We start from the raw sequence: 21,720 nt of genomic DNA on the forward strand, positions 1-21,720 counted from the left end.
TTTCACTTTCATTTATAATTACTTTATAAATTTTTTTACCAGTGACCGGGTTTCGTCGTGACCGACATCATCAGACTGGTTTATAAAATAACTTTAAATAAAAGTGGAATGAAACTATAAAGTATTTTTATTATTATAATTAAAATGCAGTTTTACCAAGAAATGTCAGTAGAAAAACTCAACAATAAAATATTTAACAACTTTAAAATTATAATTCTCCTTCACTCAACGAGATATCGAACCCAGGACCTCACGAATGGTAGGTTAACATCTACGTTCTTAGATAAAAAATCTTTAAATCTTTTTGTCAGTTTTATAATATGATATAAAATAAATAACGGAAACTTTAAACCTTTTTAATGTAATTTTCTGCAATGATAAAAATTAGTTGATTTATATTTATTATTTAGTTCTCATCGTCGTTTTATATCCTCCTCTTAAGTGGAGCATACGGTGATAACAAAAAGCTTTCATGCATTTTGATCGGCTGCCAGCTCATATGCGTCCTCCTAAATCAGGTTCGCGTCCTAAAGTTCTGACATAAACTGCCGAGAATCAGGACTTCAAGAACCTGATGCCTTGCGTGTTTAAGACTCTCAAGAGGCATCCGCAGTTTATTGCCAAGCCAACCGTATTGCCTCCGCTTGATGATAGTTTGTTGCGTCTGTTATCTTATTATTTTATTCCTCACAAAGTCAAAGTCAATCTTTCAAAGTTTTTCAAATTAGTTCTAATGCATGTAAATCTTTATATTTCTTGGTTCGCACAGTTTGGGAACCTTTTGCATTTCTATGGCTTAACCTCAACTAAGCAAACGAGAGAAAGTAGAAGAACACAAAATAAGTGTCACATTTGTTGTATTGGCCATTGAAACGCATCACACCGGTGTCTTTAATCTTTTTGTGAGGCGTCTTTATTTTACGGGTGCAAATAACTTGTTTCGCCGGAGGTATGTTTGAATGCCAGAGAAAGATAACGGAATTGATTCATAAACTTTAAACATTCGTCGAGTTCTGTCGTAAAAAAATCGGCAACGTCTTTACAAAGTTGAAATCAACGGCATTTCAATAATATTTGTCAACCGTGTCACCTGGAGGTTCAATTGAGAGTAGAAGAAGATCACGAAACGAAGAAGATAGCGAAGAAACGAGATAGTTATGTTGTGGTACGTCAGTTTGAAAAGCAAAGTGTCAAAAATATGCTTTATCAATAAGAAAGTGATAGAAAACAAATTAATGTGGTAAGTGTTCCATTAACGCATTCTTTTTTCTTTCGAAATAAGTCATTGTCGTGTTTTACTTAAATAACAAATTTAAAAAGTTTAAAATCAAAAACCTTGTTCCAAAAACGAAAAAAAAATCTAATGTACAAAGCCTATGTAATAACTAAAACATATTATATGCAACTACTATCCGGAACAGGAAATCAAAATGACATTAACAAACTACAAAGACAGACAATTAAATATCAAAGTTAATTTATGACCTGCCCTATCTAACAGCAACTTAAGAACTTTTTTAATAAACTAAACAATTAAATGTAACTAAACTCCTTAAACTAGAATCCTTAAAACTTATTCATAAATTAGCCCCTGATGTAATTGTAAACGAAGAACTTTTGCATAGGGATAGCCGGAGAGGTGAGAAGTAAAAAAGGATACTAATTTTTCGTTCCGAATTTTTTTTTAAATACTTTGAAAAAAAAATCGACAATTGGCAACATTATTTGCAAATAGGCGGTAAGGTGGGATGTGAGATATAATTCATTTGATTTTTTTTTTAATTTCTACAATTGAATTGCTTTATTGTTGGCCTCGCGGCGTAATGGTGAGTGACTTTGCCTACCATGCAAGAGGTCTCGGGTTCGATTCACGACATGTTTGATATGAAATATTTATTTGAAAGGGTATTTTTACTCTAAAATATTTTAACGTAGTTATGCAGAAAGTAGCTAGTTCTCAATAAATAAAAAAAAGATATTGGTGTTATCAGATGCAATAAGGTTGATTCTATGTTGCTTAAAACCGCCAGGCGGCTTTTATTAAAAAAAACATAAAAATCACCTTCTTAAAATTGGCCGATCGCAAAAACAGCATTTCTCAATTAGCAGAAAACACTTACAGCACTAAAAAAAATTTACGGTACTTAAAAATCATTAAAACTGGTCAAATGCATATTTAGATTCTTGTTTGTAATATACAGCGTGTTCATCAAACCCTGCCACATCCGAAACCACGATGATCAGTATGAGCAAGAAGACATATTGACACATGAAAATAAATTTTTAGAACGAATAAATTAAAAAAAATATAATATCAGAAAAAGCAAATGGTTTCTGCCTTCTGCAAGAGTGAAACAAACAAGAAGAGGGAAGGGGGAGTCTGATACGCCAAAAATGCGTTGCCGCGCTCTCGTCGCTTCTCCCCTGCAGAAGTAAGCAACCATTTGTTTTGTTTAATATTTTATTTTTAAAAATTTTCTTTGTTCTAAATATTTTTTTCAAATATGCTAATATGTACTCTTGCCCATACTGATCACCGTGGTTTTGAATGTGACAGGGTTTAAAGAACACCCTGTTTTTATAAATGTATATATTGATTATCACTGGTATCCTAAGCGTAGGGCTGATCATCTTGCCTTCATGTAACAAAAATGATCAAGATACACGCCGACTGGTGTACCAATGCAGTGCCTTATGTACTATAAAATGCGGAAAGGGGATAATGATCTGTGATTAGTTTGGTTTGCTTTTTGTTTTAGTTTTATGGTAGAATTATTGATTTGTGAATAGAATAACGAAAATACGTCACTCACGTATTATATAATGGTATTCCTTTCATAGTTATACGAGTAGTAAGAAAAAAAGTTGCTTTCAATCCCAATAAAACATTTTATTCCATCAGAAAAATTTATATCGATAAACAAAAACTTATATTGATAAACAACAAAACTAATTACCTTAATTAAATATTTCTTCCAAATAACACGCGAGTGAGGCCGCCAGTAAAAGCGAGTAATGAATTAAATATAAAACCACTACCTGACTCATTAGCTTCATAAGCTTTAATTAGAATGACTAGACAGGTGCCACCATTTTGTAGCAACAATTCACGGACAGTGTATACTTGTAATGTCGTACTAAACAGACTTCATGAACTCGGCAATAGTTATTCCCACGTATCTAATATATTTAGTGTAGGGTATTGTTCCTATAGAACAAACCTTTTGAACTTTTTCAGAGATGGTGAATGGTAATTATATTTATTTATTTATGCATTTCATAATAGATACAATTTTTTGTTCACTTTGCCCAGCTGTATGCAACAGTATTTTTGATTTTCTTGTTATATTAGTTTAAAATATTTTAAGATTTAATTTGTTTTTTACATTTATTCTTGAATTGTTTAAACTTTCTACTGAAAATGTTGTATAATTTTTAGGTTTTATTTTTTTTATAAATTTTGGGTAAAAGGAAATTTAAAACTTAAAAAAAAATATATTAAGCCAAATATATTAGGTATTATAAATGTTTTTAAAAAGGCTGATTTGCCGATTATGTTGATAAAATAAAATATTATTTAGTAATTATAGCAAAAATAAAATATGATAAAATTCATCAGTTAAGTATACCTTGATAAAGAAGCTTGTGTAGTTTTGAAACCGGTCGGTAAAAAAAGCAAAAATATAAGTGGTTAAAAACATAATTTTATTTTATAGTAATTTTAGTGTTTAAATCCTTTGCATAGTATTTTTGACTACCTTGCATTTGTTAAATATTATTTTAACCTTTTATATCATGTGTGAAAAAAGTCTCTCTAGTCATTGTGTAGTAACGTGGGGTAAGGAAATGATACCTAACCACCTAATAGTCACTGTTTCTTCATCTTATTGAAATAACAAGTGTATTTTACTAAGTGATCAAGTTAGATTACGTTTTTTTCTCTCAAATGAATGTTTTGTTCATTTGTCTCAGCAAACTCGATATTTTTTTTTTTCGGAGATTCTGAGTGACAAATATTTCATTCAAAACTATCTCATATATCTAGATACGTGATATATTTATTTAAGTCTACTTTTTTTATTTTTAGATAATATTCAATGTAGTTGCAGAGATATAAATAAATTTAATAAAATTTAGATAATTACACAGCAAGGGCATGTTTATGCCTTAGATTATTTTATCCTTTTTTTTATGTTAATAACATGTTTTAAACTATACTTCATTATCGTCACCTTTCTTCTTTCTTCACCCGGTGGTGCAAAATGTACTCAATTTGTAAACCAAATGCAGAATATTTTATCATTTGTTTAATGAAAGTAAGGCGGTTAGTCCCACGCTACAAGAACCATGAAGCATTTCAATTTAAAATATATTTAAAATCAGCAACACGTTCACTCTGCCAAGAATCGATATTAAACGTCCTTCCTTCAAACTCCTTTAAATTAATCCTTCCCTTACTGTGTTAAAAAATCCGCGCGTAATCCTGTATAATAACAACACATATTTAACATTTGAAAAATGGCAATTGCTTTAATCAACTTTGTAGCTAAAATCGTGGAAAAAAAATTCTAACGCTCACAGCGCGAGCAAACGATCCACCTTTAGAGGATCTCCAAAATCAACTGAGCGTTTCGTGGAAGTGGTACAGACTGGCCTACGTCACGCGTAAAATTGTCTCTCTCTCGCGAGTATATCTATAGCATCGAGAGTAAGACGTAAATAATTTTTGAAACCGATGTTTATTCTGTATATTTTTACATTACTGCGACAATATGACACATTGGTAAACTTTGGATTGTATAATTGATTTATCTCGGCTTTCTGATAAAATGCGTTTTCTGTGCCGTATATTTATTTAACAATAAAATATTTCAATTTGTTTTTTAATGTATAACAAAGGAATACCGAAAATCTTAAAACAGTATTTAAAATGTTTGCAGAGATATAAAATTTATTAGATCGTAAAGGGAGAGTTAAACTGTTTTACTTATTGTTCCTGGACAGGCGTTTGAACCGTGGGACTGAACACCTAAACGTCATGTAAAATAGAACCTGCAATATGTGTAATCAAAAATTAAATTGTATTGATATTAATAACACATCTTTAACTTCCTTTAAAAATGAAATTTCTAAAAATAATTCAAGTTATGATGTTGCGCCTTGAATCCGCAGCCTATATTATGCAGGTTATGTGCAGTTCTGTATGTAGGCACATTATAAATGTACACTGTATGGTCAACTATATTTGTATTAAATATTATCATGTGCAACTGTGTGACCAATATTCAAAGTAGATATATTTTAAATAATATGTATTAAATTACATTAACATTTCTATGTTATGAATAATTTTTATGTGACAACATTTACAATAACAATATTTTGTGGAAGCTTCTAATTGGATTTTATGATATGTATTTATGGTATATTTGTATCTTATAAATTTATAAATGTCTGTTGGCTTTCCAATGAAATAAAATAAATGACCGAAGTAGGCTGCATTTGGTTTACAAACGCGGTGTCCTATGCACCATTGGTTGTGGAAAAGGAAAAGATGATGATGATGATTTACAAATAGTGACACACAAACTTAATATTATCAACAGTCGTGCATATCGGCACGTACACATTCTCATACATAATTTACAGTTTAAATCTGTTTAAGTCAGATACATTTAAAATCAGGTTAAAGAAATAGATGATCGGCTACCATGTGTTTCAAGTATCACTTTGCCTAATAATGAAACGGGAAAACATCCAAAAATATTACTTTGATTAATTATTCTAGCCAAATAACTGGAATCTCTTTTTACATGTATTGTTCGAAATAACATTTTCTTGATTTTTTAAAATTTGTTTATTGAAATCTTTAGTCATTTATACAGTAAAACGGTTATAATATATTAATATTTACTTAAAACTAGACTAAAAATGATTTAAAACTCATAATTAAATATGTACTTAATGTGTCATAAATTCATATTATACAAGAACAGAATTTGAAAAACCGTAAATAAAATGTTTGCACATATTTACCTTTGTAGGTTTAAAATAATATGAAAAAATAATATTGTATTTACCTATCACTACTTACACACGGTGACAATGCCTGCATGCTATCGCTGATTTCCCTTTTAAATTTATTATTATTCAAATTGAATAAATCACTCGCATTGGCTTTACTACTAATTTTATGTATGCATGAATTTTTTGCTGCATTAGTGTTTACATCGGTATAGTAAAATAAGTTTCAGAATAACATTAATATACATATTTGTATATTAAAATTAAAGTATCCGTTATAAGAACACCCTGAATTACTTTTTTACTTTTTCATTCCCTTTCCGCACCTAATAGTGCATAGGGTACTGCATTGGTACCAATTGCAGCAACCATGTCGGGAATCGAACCCGAGACATCTTGCATGGTTGGAAAACGCGCTGACCATTACACTACTAGACTAACAAGGCTTTTTTACTTACCCGGTATGAAACACCCCTGTAGTAAGGAAACATTATAATAAATTTAACAAAATAGATTATTGCAAAAGAAAAAATATTTGATTGTGAATAATCTTTGGTAGGAAATGTTAGATCCGACTAATCGAAAGATAATAAAATTTTCAGCAATTTTAGATTATCGTTGAAAGAGAAATTTATTTATTTATCTGTGGCTGTGGAAGGTATTCAAAGAAAATAATGTATGGGCGTTAATGGTCACGCTTCTAACGAGTCAAGTCTAATGTGTCTGAAACATGAAAGTGAATTTTTAAATAACTGCATGTTTTAGTACTGCTACTTTGAGAGAATGGAACTCATCAGCTCATTCGTTCTCATTTTTTTCTAATCATTTGATGCATTAAGCCTTGTAATATCATATGTTTTGTGATTTTGTTAGATTTTGACATGCCCAGATTTGAAATTTTGGCTTATCTGATTACGAATTAATTCTTAATCAATTGCGAAAAAGAGGGAAATAATTTTTAGGGAAATTGTAGTATAATATAAGGGGGTTAAATGCAAAACCGCCACTGTGCATGATTGCTGTTTTAAAGAAGACCTATTAAACTAGCAGCAAAAGGACTATGTATCATGAACATTAAACTAAAAAGAAATAGTCATTTGGCTAGTGGTTTTGTTGATCTTCCCATAAAAAGCGATCATGCACAGTAGTGGTTTTGCATTTCACCCCCTCATATGGCATTAAAGGGGTGGATGATCAGATATTGACTAGTTTAAATGGCCACTCTACACGCCATGTACCACTAACCATTATGTTTATACTAAAACATCCACATTTTCTCAACTTTTCCCACGGTTGACTCTTGCAAAGTAAAAGAGCTGAAACCTTTATAAATGTGGGTGAAATTAAACTGGCATTATTTAACGACAATATTTTTAGTTTGTCCAAATCTTTGTAGACATGGACTGGATTGAACTCCCTGCGGAGCTGTTTATATGAAAATATTACAACAGAGATAGGAAAGACTTCTATATTGCCTTCTCTAAAATGTTCTTCATCTCTGTTGTAATATGTTTATATAAACAACTCTCCGGGGAGCTCAATCTAGTTGTTGTCTTTAAAGATTTGGACAAACTCAAAATATTGTTGATAAACTCACCTGGTCCATGAAGAAGTTGAAATTGAAAAAATAAGATTTTCAGGCGTTGCCTAGTATGTAGGTAAAATAATTCTATTATATGAATCTCACCCGCACAAATAAAGGTTTCAGCTCTATAACTTCACAAACATCAACAGATGAAAGAATTGAAGTAATAAAGATGTTTAACTATGGGCAGAATGGTGAAAGTTGGACAGTGTACAAAGTGGCGACTTAAACCAGCCAATGACAGGTCATAAGCCCTGTAGATGCCTAGACTTCTATAATACTTCCTCTAAAATGTTCTTCATCTCTGTTGTAATATGTTTATTTTGGCATTATTTAACCTATAAAAATATATATTTTTATATTTTTTCGTTTTTTCTCATCGTTTAATAGTCAATGTTTTTAGTATGTCTGAATGTTTGTAAACATGTTGGATTTTCTCCCTTGTGTAAAATGGCTACTTAAACGGGCCAATGAAAGGTTATGACAATGCAAAGGGATAGACGAAGGGCTTACAAGTTTCAAATGCTACTTTTTATTCCGAAAAAGCATCACACTTTTTCAGGAAAATTATGTGTCTAAAATTCATTGTCATTTCAACAGAATAACCATGCAACGTCGTCATAAACTAAAAAAATAGTATTTTTTTATTTTGTGTTGTTTTAGTAACATTATTTTGAGTGACACATTCTTCTTTTTTTACATTTCTTTTGCACCGGACGACAAAAAAGAAATTGTAAGTCACAAAAACGCCACCATTTTAGGTGCCCGAAAACCAAATGAACCAAGGTCCAAAGGGCCGATCACTTAGACCCGTAGGGTCAATTAAATGAAGCTAAAGGGACATGTAACAGTCTGCGATAGCTGGCAGTTTTCTGCTGGTAAGTTATAAATAATAAACATTCAAAATAAGTGAATCCGCTACGCGACCATTGGACGACAAATCACAACCGGGTTCTAAAATAATTAGGTCAATGACAAATTGTCGATTTTTCCCTTCTCTTTAGTGTCCGATCAAAACAAAATTTTTAGCTAAAACCGAAACTGAATTTCAGATCGTGTTATAGTTTTTGGCCGAACCTGAATTTTATTTAAACATGTTAAAAGTTTTTATTTTGTTGTAACCGAGGGAAAACATTTTTAAAGGGGAATATGAATGTCTAGGCTTTTACACATCCCGACCACAGGATTTGGCTGAGCCGAAGTTTCGGCCGAAACTCATTTTACTGGCCGAAATTGAAACAGAAACCGAAACTATCTTGGTCGCTACTTTTCCTTATATCTTGCTAAACTAAAATAGACATAAATATGTTGTGGTTTCTTTCGCATAATAAATAATAATGTCCTTTGGAAAGACCTTAGGCTTTCGATCTTAATTCCATGATAAATACAGCCTTCAAATACTTACGCCTCGATATCGCCTCGGTCTTTCTCACTGAGCAATTAATTTAATGGAGGCAAGAAATTACTGCCAAATAGGTACATTATTTACTTCCAAAATCTTTTTAGAATACATTTTGATAAACTTATTGAATAGCCTTCGTTTTGTGATTTATTTATGTTTTTCTGAGTTATTTGTTAATTAAGAAGATCGGCGTGTTTTTTGTCAAAAAACAATCAAACCCGGCAAAATTAGGAAAAATAAATAAAGTACCGTTTTTTTATGGCTATGATTTTTAAAGATTTGTCATTTAACTATTACTCCGCCCGTGATATCACGAGTTTTCGTCGATGTTTTGTGCTGACATTTAAAAGTTGAACCTTGAAGCTGTCCAAAATAAACGTTGAAAAAATGTCCACCCAGAAACTGGAAATCTATCACAACACTTCACATTGCTATAATGATTAGTATGCGTTAACGTGAACCTTTGACGTTTAAATTCGTTACAACACAGGGGAAAAATGTTTTTATAAAAGCAATATGGAAGTCTAGGCATTTTTTTTTCAGAACAATCAACAGGCTTATGAAAAGCCTAACATATTGGCATTATTGACTTTATTTTAAATAACAACACTTAATCTCAACAATCTTAAAGTCTATTTAAATTTACAAATGTATAATTATGGCATAATCTAGGCGGACATGGCAAATGCATCATTGCGAGTCTGGAGTGACAACAACGCTTGCTTCTTAAATGCTTGTCTTTGCTGTTGGAACACATCAACAGTACCATTTAATGAGATTTAGTTAATTGTTCTGAGGTTTCTCGGCAGAGGGGAAAAGAATTTGATGTTGGTTTTATAATTTCCCACAGCAAAGACTGCATTTTATGTGGTAGTTTTTTAAATAACCATTTAAAAGCTTCTTGTATTGCGAGTAGTTCAGCCTGAAAAACTGAGCATAAATTGTCTAATTTATTTTATGAATAAAAGACGAGTGATACTTCAATCCACAAATTTGAATATCCAGTGACCGGTCTCATCGCTTTCACGACATCTTCAAAACTGGTATCTTTATTAAGGAGTTCAGTGTATTTATACGAAATAGAGGTAAGGATATTCCAAATTTGTGGATTAAAGTATCACTTGTCTTTTATTTATATAATACATTACAATGAACTTCAATCAAGAATTTTCACTTACAAACTTAATTTTTTTAGAAATTGTCTAGTTCAAATGTTCTACACACACACACACATTAAGTTAATACATAATCAGTAATACATACATAATCAGATAAACGAAATAATTCTTTCATTAATAATAGTTTTCATTAATTAAGTACATACATTATCAGATAAACAAAAAATAGTTTCATTTAAATCTATAAAAAATAGTAAAAAAGCATAATTTATTTATTTATATACATAAGGTTATTGTACATTTTTTGAAACAATCAGTCCCAACTCCATGGGACTAAAAGTCCTGTGTTGAGATGGGACGAGCAATTACATGACACAGACTCATGAGTAAACCACAAATTAAGGATTAGAAATATAAAAAAATAACTATGAAAAGTATTTAAAAAAACATATATAAAGGCACATCAATATGATAAACCGTAAACTCAAGAATTTGGAAAATCATAAAGGAGTTTTTCACTCAAATCCCTCCCACTATGGAAAATCAAGTGCTCAACTTTTCTTGAAATTATTTTTTGTCCTTGAGAGCTAAATACGTTCTTCCAAAATATTGCACACTCTCGGTGCGATAAATGAGAGATGTCTTTGAGCAAAAGTCGTACGGGTTTTGGGTATGACATAATTCATGCTCTTGAAGTAATAACTCAGATACGGTTTCTACTTAGTCGTTCTATGGTAAGATATTTAAGTAATCAATAATATGCCAAATAACAGAAAACTTAATCAAAAAATACAAAAAGAACATTAAAAAATATCAACTTATCAAGATATATAGGTATAATAAGAAAATAAAAGTATTAAATGAAAGCAAATTAGTACATTTTAAATCGAACTTTAAAAAGATTGCCAACTTTGTCCCTATGGATTTGTATCGGCCAATTGCAAACATTTTTCGTAAGAATATATCTTATGTGTTTATTCTAATGTCGCTGTTGTTTATTTCGTCTGAATTTCTCCATTAATGGGTGTTTTAATTTTTTTTTTCAGATTAAGCCGCTGTCTTTTTAAACCGGTGCACTATGCTTTCTTCAGCTAAATGGTTATTGATAGCCATGGCAGCCTCTGTATTCACCATGCAGAGTCATGGAGAAGGCGGTATAAGGTTACCCGATCAACCATCATCCGTTCAATCTAGTCCGAGCGCTCCAGAAACGGAGGGAAGAAATGGGGTAAGAAAATCTATGAAAATTCCACTTTTAATATTATTATAATTTCTTGTGTGGCACACATTAGTCTACATACGATACATGACTTGATATATCTTTCTTATTTTTTATAATGATCAAGTTGTAATTTTGTCTTCAAATGGACATTTTCACACCGGATTTCAAAGGGAAAATTTGTTTTCATATACTGGATTTTAATAGAAATAACATTTATCAAAAAATAAATGTGACGCCAATGCCGCAATAAATCTGTATAAGAGAGAGCACGAAAATAGAACTCATAACAAGGAAAACAAAGACGCTGTTCTGTGATTTGTGTTTGTATAAAACAAATTTAGTCGGTTGTTGACAGTGATGGCGGACGCACGTATGTAAAATAAGATGCGTATTGATGATTTTTAATTTATTTTTCCATAACAGGGCTAAATTACTTGTAAATTTTTATAAATTATAGAAAAAAATCATCAAAAAGATTATCTTCATGTGTTTTTTAAGCGTCTAAACTATTAAGAAGATTCCGTTTTTGATCGAAGAAACACGATGTTACATCACCGCGCGCAAAAATATTTTATGCCACAATCTTTTAAGAGTTACAGAGGAATAAAGTCTGTAGTTTCTTTGTTAGTTTTTTATTATTTAATTACGCATAGCACCTCCAAAAGTCCAATTTCATAAACCTAAGTTTGGCTGTTTTGAGTTATGAATGCTAAACCATATTTTTTTCTATCTTTCGTAGAGGAACACTCACGTATCTTGAATTGAGTGAAATGTAAAAAAATAATTTAAAAAAACTCTTAAGTAATTATGATGCTTCAATCAATTTTATTGAGTGTAAGGTTAGGTGATCGATTCAGGTACCAGTATAGGAATATGGAATGTTGCATTGTAGAACCACATATTTGCTTATTATTTTATGTCAACCTTCCCAAGAATCAGAACCGCAAGCATTGTAAGGAAACGCGCCATCAATACACTAAGTGGTAGATTTATCTCTACTTGATTTTTTTTCTCAGTATTTTTACCAGAGATTAGTCAATGAGTCAAAAACACTCGTCCAGGATTCTGGTCTTATTTCACACGTAGAACTGTATTTTTAATCCGCTCAGATACAGATACGGACAAAAAAAAATAGTAGTTTTTTTTTTCATACATTTATCATCAAAACATGGTAATAAAAAATAATGCGAAAAAATCAACTTTGGGAAAAATTAGAAGATTTTTTGATGTGGATCAACAAAAATCATTTGTAATCTTACTGGACCACGTTCTAATTTAAATTCAAACATTAAATAAAATCAAAAACGCAAGCTCGTAAATAAATATTTATTTTTTACTCCCACAATAAATAAAGCAAACCCACTTAAACAATGAAGACCGATTATTTTTTATAAATTATAATTTTTCAAAACAATTATCTGATTGCTTAAAAACTTCTGGGAGAAAGATATAATGAAAAATTATTCAATTCGTAATGGAGAAAAAAATTTCATGAATTCGAATCAAGCTAAGAGTATAAAAAGCCCTTAAGATATAAATGAAACACGGTGCAAAAATGTATTTATTATTTTTAATTTAATATTTTAAAATTTAACAAAAAGTGAGAAAACACATTGTGGCAAACCACCTTAAAACCTTCGTAATAACAGTAATCCAAACATATTTTTTAAAAAGTGTTAAATTACACTTATTTGTTTATAAATTTGTATAAACCACTTAATTTTTTTAATTACACTTCGACCGGTTTCGAGGTTACAACCTCATCGTCAGGAATTCAACTAACTTATAATTACACGCGTTGCTATTTATATAATAAAATATTGTATGAAAGAGACGAAAGAAGATAAAATAAATCATTACGGATGAGGTAGTAACCTCAAAACCGGTCGAAGTGTAATTAAAAAAATTATGTGGTTTATACAAATTTATACACAAATAAGTGTAAAATGTCATACCACAAAGTGAAAATTTTTTTTGAAAACAAATATATAGTGTTAAATTAATCTTTATTTATATTTTTTTAAATATACAATTATCAATAGAATAAGTTTTATTGTGAATAAACATTTTGAATAAAAAAATAAAAATAAATGCTTCACGTTCTAAACCAGACGTTTAAAATATCATAGGATTTACTGTTAATATGAATCCTCAAATTACAAAAAATTAGTTGTCGTTTGTAATAAACAAAACTTGTCGGCAATTCTGATTTAAAAAAAAAACATCTACTGCGGGGTTAACACATTTTTGCAGTATTGTTATCAACTTAGCCACATATATACAGGTAAACGTTGTTTTACGCCAGGGTTTAGTTCCGAGAGACACCGGCGTAAAAAGATTGGCGTAAAATAAGCACATATATAATGGAAGATATTATAAGATTAGGTTTCGTGTCAAAATAATTCTAAAAACAATCTAACATTTTTATGAAGTACATATCCTTGATCGTCATCTGAGGTCATAAGCCCCCGTAGATGCCTAGACATCCATATTACCTTCTCTAATATGTTCTTTATCTCTTTTGTAATATGTTAATATTAACAGCTCCCCGGGAAGTTGAATCCAGTCCTAGTCTAAAAAAAATTGGACAAACTAAAAATATTGTTGATTAATTCACCTGGTCCATGAAGAAGTGCAGAAATCGTAAAAATAAAGTTTTCAGGCGTTGCATAGTATGTAGGTGAAATCGTTCAATAAGATAAATCTCACTCGCATAAATAAAGGTTTCAGATTTTCAACTTCACAAACATCAACAGACGAAAGAATTGAAAATAGAACAAATATAGGCAAAATGGAGAATGTTACAGTGTGTAAGGGCTACTCAAACCAGCCAATGACAGGTCATAAGCCCTGTAGATGCATAAGCGACTAAATTACCTTCTCTTAAATGTTCTTCACCTGTGTTGTAACATGTCAACATCACTTTTAGATCACGATTCTGACACTAACTCATTATTTAGATTTTTTGGCTTGACGTATTTGTCCATAACACCAAGACAGTTAAAAATCAATATGTTTTACCACGTCATCATCTTCCTAAAAAATTACTGGATTTAATACTCAATTTTATCAGTTAAGAAAGAACATCATCGTCTCCTTTTCTGTATGCAGTGGTGCATAGGGCACTGCATCGGTAAGTTCAATCATATGTTACATGAAGGTAAAGTGATTAGTTTTACGCCTCAGGTGCCAATCGAGAAAAATTAAATATTGCAGTGTAGAACCTTTGAAACTTTGCCATATTCTCTGCCAGAAATTCAACTTAGGATCTTGGGCATGAAAGACACACTTGTTAATCACTACACTACGAATCGGAATTATCTACACGTTACTTCCTTTATCAGGATTCAATCCAAAGTGTAACCAATAAGTCAAAAACCCTTGACAAGGGTTTGGGTTCTATATCACATCCAAAACGGCATTCTTCGTCCAATCGCAAAAAATGAGTATTTACTATTGAATATATTTAATGCACTAGCCCTGTAGGTATTCATAGTTATTCAATCAAAAATAATACCTTATAAAGAAAACTTGCGTAGCTTCGAAATTGGTCGGTTATAAATTAAAAATTATTTGGATAGAAACAAAATATTTTTATTTAAATTTTAAATAATATTTGACTAAAAACTTTTTTTTGGGTAAACTTAATTCATGTTTATATTTTTATCAAAATCATATTTTTTCATAAAACAGGATGCGGCTTTGTATTAAGATTTAAATCACAGTTCTTTATACATCACATTTCTTTATTCAAGATAATCACAAACACTAATTGAAATATAAAAATATGAAAAACCCATCTTAAAGGTTCTCAGTTTAATTTTTTTAATTCAACGGTAAATATATTATCATGCTTGAAAATTAAATAACAAATGAACAAATATAATATTAAGATCTCACCATAAAAAAATCTTAGTTTTATTTTGAAGGATTTTATTTATATATGAATTTACACATTAATGATGTTAAACGGCATGAACCGTATTTTTATTGTTTAGAAATATTGATTATGTATTATACAGTAAAATTAATAATGAAATCTTTTACATCATGATTTTCTTTTTTTAAATAAGTATTTTTTTTTAATACAAAAAATATTTTGCTCTTGATAATGTCATACATGAAGTTAGATAATTACACAAATGAGATATATAAAGAACTGTCATTTAAAATCATCCAATAATAAATAATCACATTTAAGATTTATATAACAGTCCAAATATGCCCATAAGAGGATGAAAGCGTTAATTATTTAAATAAATAAATAGAGGTGTACCCAGTATTTTTAATTAGTAACTTATATTTAATTATGAGTTATTGTATCATTAAATAACAGCTTTAAATAATTTATATTGTATTTAAAAATAACATCTTTATCTTTTCTACGAGAATTTGTAGCTTTGACAAAGAACACAAAACACATGTTACCAAATGATGTATTTTTAAGTATCTTCTTTTTAGAAGTCTGAAATTTTCAACTTGCTTTGCATTGTCGACTTCAGTATCGGTGTTATTACAGAGCTTTTTATTTTTTTAGGAAACACACCCCTTTTTAACGAATCATTTATAATCCTCACCAAATATTCTCCAACAATAAGCGTTAATTCCTTAATGATACAAATCGTTAAACCATACCATCCAGCAGTCTAATTTTAAGTTTGCGATAATTTAACACGAGCTCGTGTTAACAAGGGTGCTATTCTAAACCATTCTCGTGGCACAAGAAAACAGTTTTTTTCGTGTATTTTGTACGTAAATACACGAGATAATACGGGCACGAGAGCGTTTGGAATACAATTTTTGTTGGTAAGGGCAATTTTTTTCTTTATTTGTGTTGGTATCATCGGAGAACTCGATTTCATTACGGCATTCTTTATGTTAACTACTAATTATCTTTTTTAATGTGATCCACAACTTTTTTTGTTACATTTTTAAAAGTAAATAATTTATTTCGATACAAATTGTTTTTTCTAACCTTAGTTTCTTTGCTCTATGCAATCGATTGGTACATTTTTTTTTTCCAAAAACATTTTAACTAACTCAAAATACAGGTTAATGGAGAACACGGTTCTGTGTGTTTAATAGAACCAGAATCTTTGGGGAGTGTTTTTGACTCTATGACTAAAACTCTCTAATAAGGTATTGTGTGGTGGATGACGCGTTTGTCTGCAAAAATTACATATAATTTTGAGGTCACAGTTTCGATTCCTGGCAGGGCGGACCTAAAATTTTGCTTTTAAGAGTTATTATGTAAACGTTTTTGAACTGGCGATTGATGATTGATGAACATTATAACAGATGATCAAATTACGTCGCATCCTACAAACACGGTTGCCGAAAGGAAATAATTATGATAATTAAAAAATTGATACATTTGAAGAGGAACTTTAGTTTTTTTTATCCTCAAAACACATGAAAATTGAAATTATAATTTTGATTTTATTTTTTCAGGAGCGTCAAGGACGAAATCTTCTTGACTGGATTGGTTTGGGCACAGGATCTGACACAGATCCTTACCTGTCCAGGACCAATCAAGGATGTTTATCTGGAGATTTAGCAGAATGTTTCAAGTCACAGGCTTTAAGTTCCTTCAGCGAATTTTTCTCCAAAGAGTCGTATTTGTAAGTACCTTAATAAATACAACAACAAGCCATCACGCCACGTCGCGCCGTTTTCTAATAGATGTAGGCGGAGAGGATAAAATACCATGGCTTTGCATACAGGCCTCGCTTACTCTCCAGTCATACTTCTTCTCATGCATTCGCGCCAAGTATTCCGAAGTTTGAAATATACTAACATATTACAACAGAGATGAAGAACATTTTACAGAGAGGAATATAGAATTCTACGCATCTACAGGACTTAGGACCTGTCATTGGCTGGTTTAAGCGGCCACTTTACACATTGTATAACATTCACCATTCTGCCCATATTTGAACTTCTATATTCCTTCAATTCTTTCATCTGTTGATGTGCGTGAAGTTAAAGAGCTGAAACCTTTTATTTATGTGGCTGAGATTCGTCTAATTAAATTATTTACCTGCTTACTAGGCAACGCCTGAAATTTTTTTTTTTTTTAATTCTTTACTTCATGAACCAGGTAGATTTATCAACAATATTAAAGTTTTGTCCAAATTTTGTTAGACAAGGACTGGATTTAACTCCCTGGGGACTTTTTAATATAAATATATTACAACAGAGGTGAAGAACAGAAAAAAAAAATTTTAGGCGTTGCCTAGTATGTAGGAGAAATAATTCAATTAGATAAATCTCACCCGCATTAATAAAGATTTCAGCTCTTTAACTTTACAAACATCAACAGAAAAAAGAATTAGAGGAATATAGATGTTCAAATGTGGACAAAATGGTGATTGTTAAACAGTGCATAAAGTGGCCACGTAGACCAGCCAATGACAGGTCATTAGCTATAAGTATTCTTGGAGATTAACATATTACAACAGAGATGAAAGACATTTAAGAGACGGCAATATAGAAGTCTAGGCATCTACAGGGCTTATGACCTGTCAATGGCTGGTGTAAGTGGCCACTTTACACACTGTGTAACATTCACCATTCTGCCTATATTTGAACATCTATATTCCTTCAATTCTTTAATCTGTTGATGTTTGTGAAGTTAAACAGCTGAAACCTTTATTTATGCGGGTGAGATTCATCCAATTGAATTATTTCACCTACATACTAGGCAACGCCTGAAAATATTATTTTTTCAATTTCTATACTTCTTCATGGACCAGGTAATTTATCAACAATATTTTGAGTTTATCCAAATTTTTGTTGACAAGAACTGGATTCAACTCCCTGGTGAGCTGTTTATATTAACATATTACAACAGACATGAAGAACATTTAAGAGAAGGATTTCTTCATGTCTGTTGTAATATGTTAATATAAACAGCTCCCCAGGGAGTTTAATCCAGTTCTTGTTTACAAAAATTTGGACAAACTCAAAATATTGTTTATTCTTGGAGAGTTTACCGTTTTCAATGCCTGTGGGAAGAATTATTAGTCTGTTAAACAGCTTTTCGATAGAGGTAGATTTTTTCCATGCTGGGATTATCAGTTTTAGGATCTTCCTCTCTAACTCTGTAACCTCATCTGTATTGATGACTTATTCGTCTTTGTTTCCTATTGTTTACATGGACTTTAATAATATTTTGTGCTTTTTATCATGTTTTTGTAGATACCTAATTTTATAATCTGTACATCGTAATTGGCAGTAGTGCCGTTTTGTACATTTTATAAATAAAAGCCAATTTGGGCTGAAAATTGGACTTAATGTTGATATATACACTAATTACTAGTGTAGACCATGAAATAAAAACCATATGTCGGGTTGTGGTCCTGTGGCTAGTGTCTCGGACTCACGGACCAAAGGTCTGTGGTTCGAATCCCACTCTACCCCAACTTGATTCCATTTTCTAATAGTGAGTTATTTACAACTCGTTGAAAATGGCCCTCAAAATTAAATATTTGGGTAAATCATAAGAACGCAAATATTTCTTTTTTAAAAAAAAAAAAAAAAAACATTTTATTCATTATGATTAATCAATATTGTATTTTGGGTATTTGTAACACTAACTTTGTGGATCATTGTTATAAATATTTGAGAGATAGAAAAAGAATCTTTAAGCAGTTAAATAATACATTCAGATGTTTATACAATCCTAGTGGATTATAAAAAATATAAATAAATTAATATTTAAATAAAAGAAAGATCAAGATACGCAAAAGGTACACTGGACTACCCCTCGCGTCCTTGTTTCCACCGAATAAAGCCACATGATGGCCTTCCAGGACCGCAAGAGTCCTCAGATGTGAAGCTGAGGCAACTTGGGTTAAAGCTCTTCTGAGGCCTAAATTGTTGTTTGCAAATATCCCACAGGGTCGATCATCTCTTTTTCGTTTTTATACAACATTTACCGTTGATTTTTTTTAGATTAAGAACTTTAAGATAATTTTCAGGTAAAAATTGGAAACTTTATATTCAACTTGAATTTTCCAGAACTCGAGAGAGAAAAAAATTTAAAAAGCTGTTAGAAAATTGTTTGGGACTTTTTGTATATTCTGGAATTTTGAGGAAGAAAATTCACCTCCACCCGCAGCTGTCAACCACGCTATTTTAACGAATTTACTTTCCATATACATTATTTTTAAAAGAAAATTGCCAAGTAATTTAAGTCGAAATTTGGGCAAAAAAAAAGCGTGCAATTAATAAATATACACAATTTCTCTACGGTAGTCTCCCTTTATGCTTCCGTCAGAACTTTATTTAAAAAAACATTACTTTTAAATAAAACATTATGAATATTTATGATGTTATAGAACATTACACACCATGATATACTGGAGAAAATACAAACTTAAATATATATCGATTTAAAAGTTTTAAAAAATACTTTAACGTTAGCCTTATCAAAGAAGGGATTTTTTTCGACATACTCGGCCTCGTAGGGAGTGCACAATACAAACAGTTAACACTTCGCCTTGATCGCGGTCAAAAAATCCAATAGCAAACGCACCCTGCCTCCGCAGAAACAATTTGCTTGAGTTAATTTGCCGCAACTCTTAACTCTTTCTTTCAAAATACTGAAGATCCAACAAATAGTTTAAATACTTGTAAATGTTTTCTGTTAGAAAAAAGATCGATGTTGTGCACGGATTTTCTGGAATATGTGAAAAACAAATTGCTTTTGGTCTACCACTATACTTGATCAACAAGGGATGTGTAAAGAAGTTTGAGTGACTCCCAATTACAGCAAAGAGAGTTATTCTGAAGAAAACCAAATGAAATATGTAATGATAAAAATACGTTCAAGAAAAAATACAGTATTAATGTTCATTAGAGTTTTTTATTTGTTTTCGACGATTCCTACTTTGCTGATTTTTTACATTTTTTATTTTCAGATTGTCTGATTCAGCAAGAATCATCAGGATGCCAGAAAATCAGCTGAGGTCATTGATTCAGGAGCCTTACGAGTACTCGGGAGAGGCCAGGGCAGAGGATTCTGAATGGGATGCTTTAGTAAAGTTTGCCACTAGAAAGTTAGAGAGGTAAGAATTTTTATATTGTCTTTGAGGACCAAACGTCGTTAAAAAAATATTTATTTCTATGTATGAAACATTTAACGGTAAGGTTGTAAATTTACTAAGTAACCAAAATTTTGATAGCATCCAAATTTTCACTAAATAAAAAAAAGTCATTTACACGGCTCATTATCCGTCATCAAGTAGTTTTACATATGTGCAATATTTACATCTGTTAAATATCCATGCTTTTTCAATTCGATTAACTGTTAATTTTTACATTTTAAATACCATAAATTCATTTTTCTCGGTCTACCTTGGTTTTTAAATTCATCTGCATTCGTAACTTTTTTTTTAAGTTTAAAATATTTTAGAATACATGAAAATAACAAAAATCGGGTAACTGTACAAAAAAAAAAAAATCCTTTTTTTCAATCAATAACTACACAAACGTGTTACTTTGGCGTGATTTCAACATCATTTAAGTAAAAAAAAGGAATTTTTAAAAAAGAGCCTTTAATTGGCTCTTTCGTAAAGTTGCTCAATTTCTTTTTGACAGCGTCGAAATCATTTTTCACCTTCAGTTCGGTCTCCGTGTTCAAACCAACGCAGTATTTATTTTCTTGATTTTGCCAAATAGATCTTTCAGAAGTTTTTTCAGAAATACCATATTTCAGATCGTATTTCGAAAGCAAAAAATATTGCAATGTAGAACTACCTTAAAGCCTCCATTTCACGTCAGCCCTTAACTAGATTTCTTTGTTGAAGGTTATAACTTGAGCGTAGCTATCGAGTCAAAAACAATAGTCCAGAAAACAGATTCTATTTCACATTTAGAACAGTATACTTCATACACTCACCTGAAAAGTGCTTACCTGTGAGAGAACATAATCTAAATAATACGCACGTTTAATATTACTAACTTCCCTGATAGAGCATCCGGTATTCACAATATCTATTTTTAAGTCAAGTTGTTCAGACGTAAACTAGAACACAAACTTTCTAATCAAACAAAAAATACTTGATAAGCAAATTAACAACTGATGACAAAATACTTCATTTATATCTATCCTAGTTCTGCAATAGGGTTCTGCATTGGTGCGCCAATCGTTGCGTCACTTGATCATTTTTTTAACACGGAACGTAAGGTTATCAGTCTTACGCTTCAGGTGGTAGTCCAGGATCAATAATATATTGTCGTAAAAACCCACGTTTAAAATCAGTATGACATGCCCACCCTGTTATCAATTGAATTCAGGACCTCGAAAAAGGTACGCAAATGCACCATCCACAACAATGAAGAACTTCAGCTTTACGGGAAACTG

At 31.0% G+C, this 21,720-nt stretch overlaps 1 protein-coding gene across 4 annotated transcripts in view; it reads left to right on the plus strand.

The window, feature by feature from the left end:
* Positions 1-21,720, plus strand: part of Osi2 (DUF1676 domain-containing protein Osi2) — a 71,332-nt gene that overhangs the window by 16,147 nt on the left and 33,465 nt on the right. For 2 of the 4 annotated variants that reach the window (XR_015821977.1, XM_088224251.1), the window contains exons 1-4: positions 842-1,240; positions 11,176-11,357; positions 16,803-16,972; positions 20,276-20,422. Coding sequence is in view for 2 of the 4 variants with exons in the window: in XM_088224251.1 (XP_088080377.1) it covers positions 11,208-11,357; positions 16,803-16,972; positions 20,276-20,422 (467 nt within the window). In the remaining 2 variants the exon portion in view is untranslated. Of the gene's footprint in view, positions 1-841; positions 1,241-11,175; positions 11,358-16,802; positions 16,973-20,275; positions 20,423-21,720 lie in introns of those variants that run through there. The other 2 variants (XR_015821978.1, XM_088224252.1) reach the window with 1 other exon arrangement.

The sequence above is a fragment of the Micrasema longulum genome, unplaced genomic scaffold (genome assembly GCF_059751315.1).
Source record: "Micrasema longulum isolate JH-2025_06_02 unplaced genomic scaffold, ASM5975131v1 h1tg000274l, whole genome shotgun sequence".
Classification (NCBI taxonomy): domain Eukaryota; kingdom Metazoa; phylum Arthropoda; class Insecta; order Trichoptera; family Brachycentridae; genus Micrasema; species Micrasema longulum.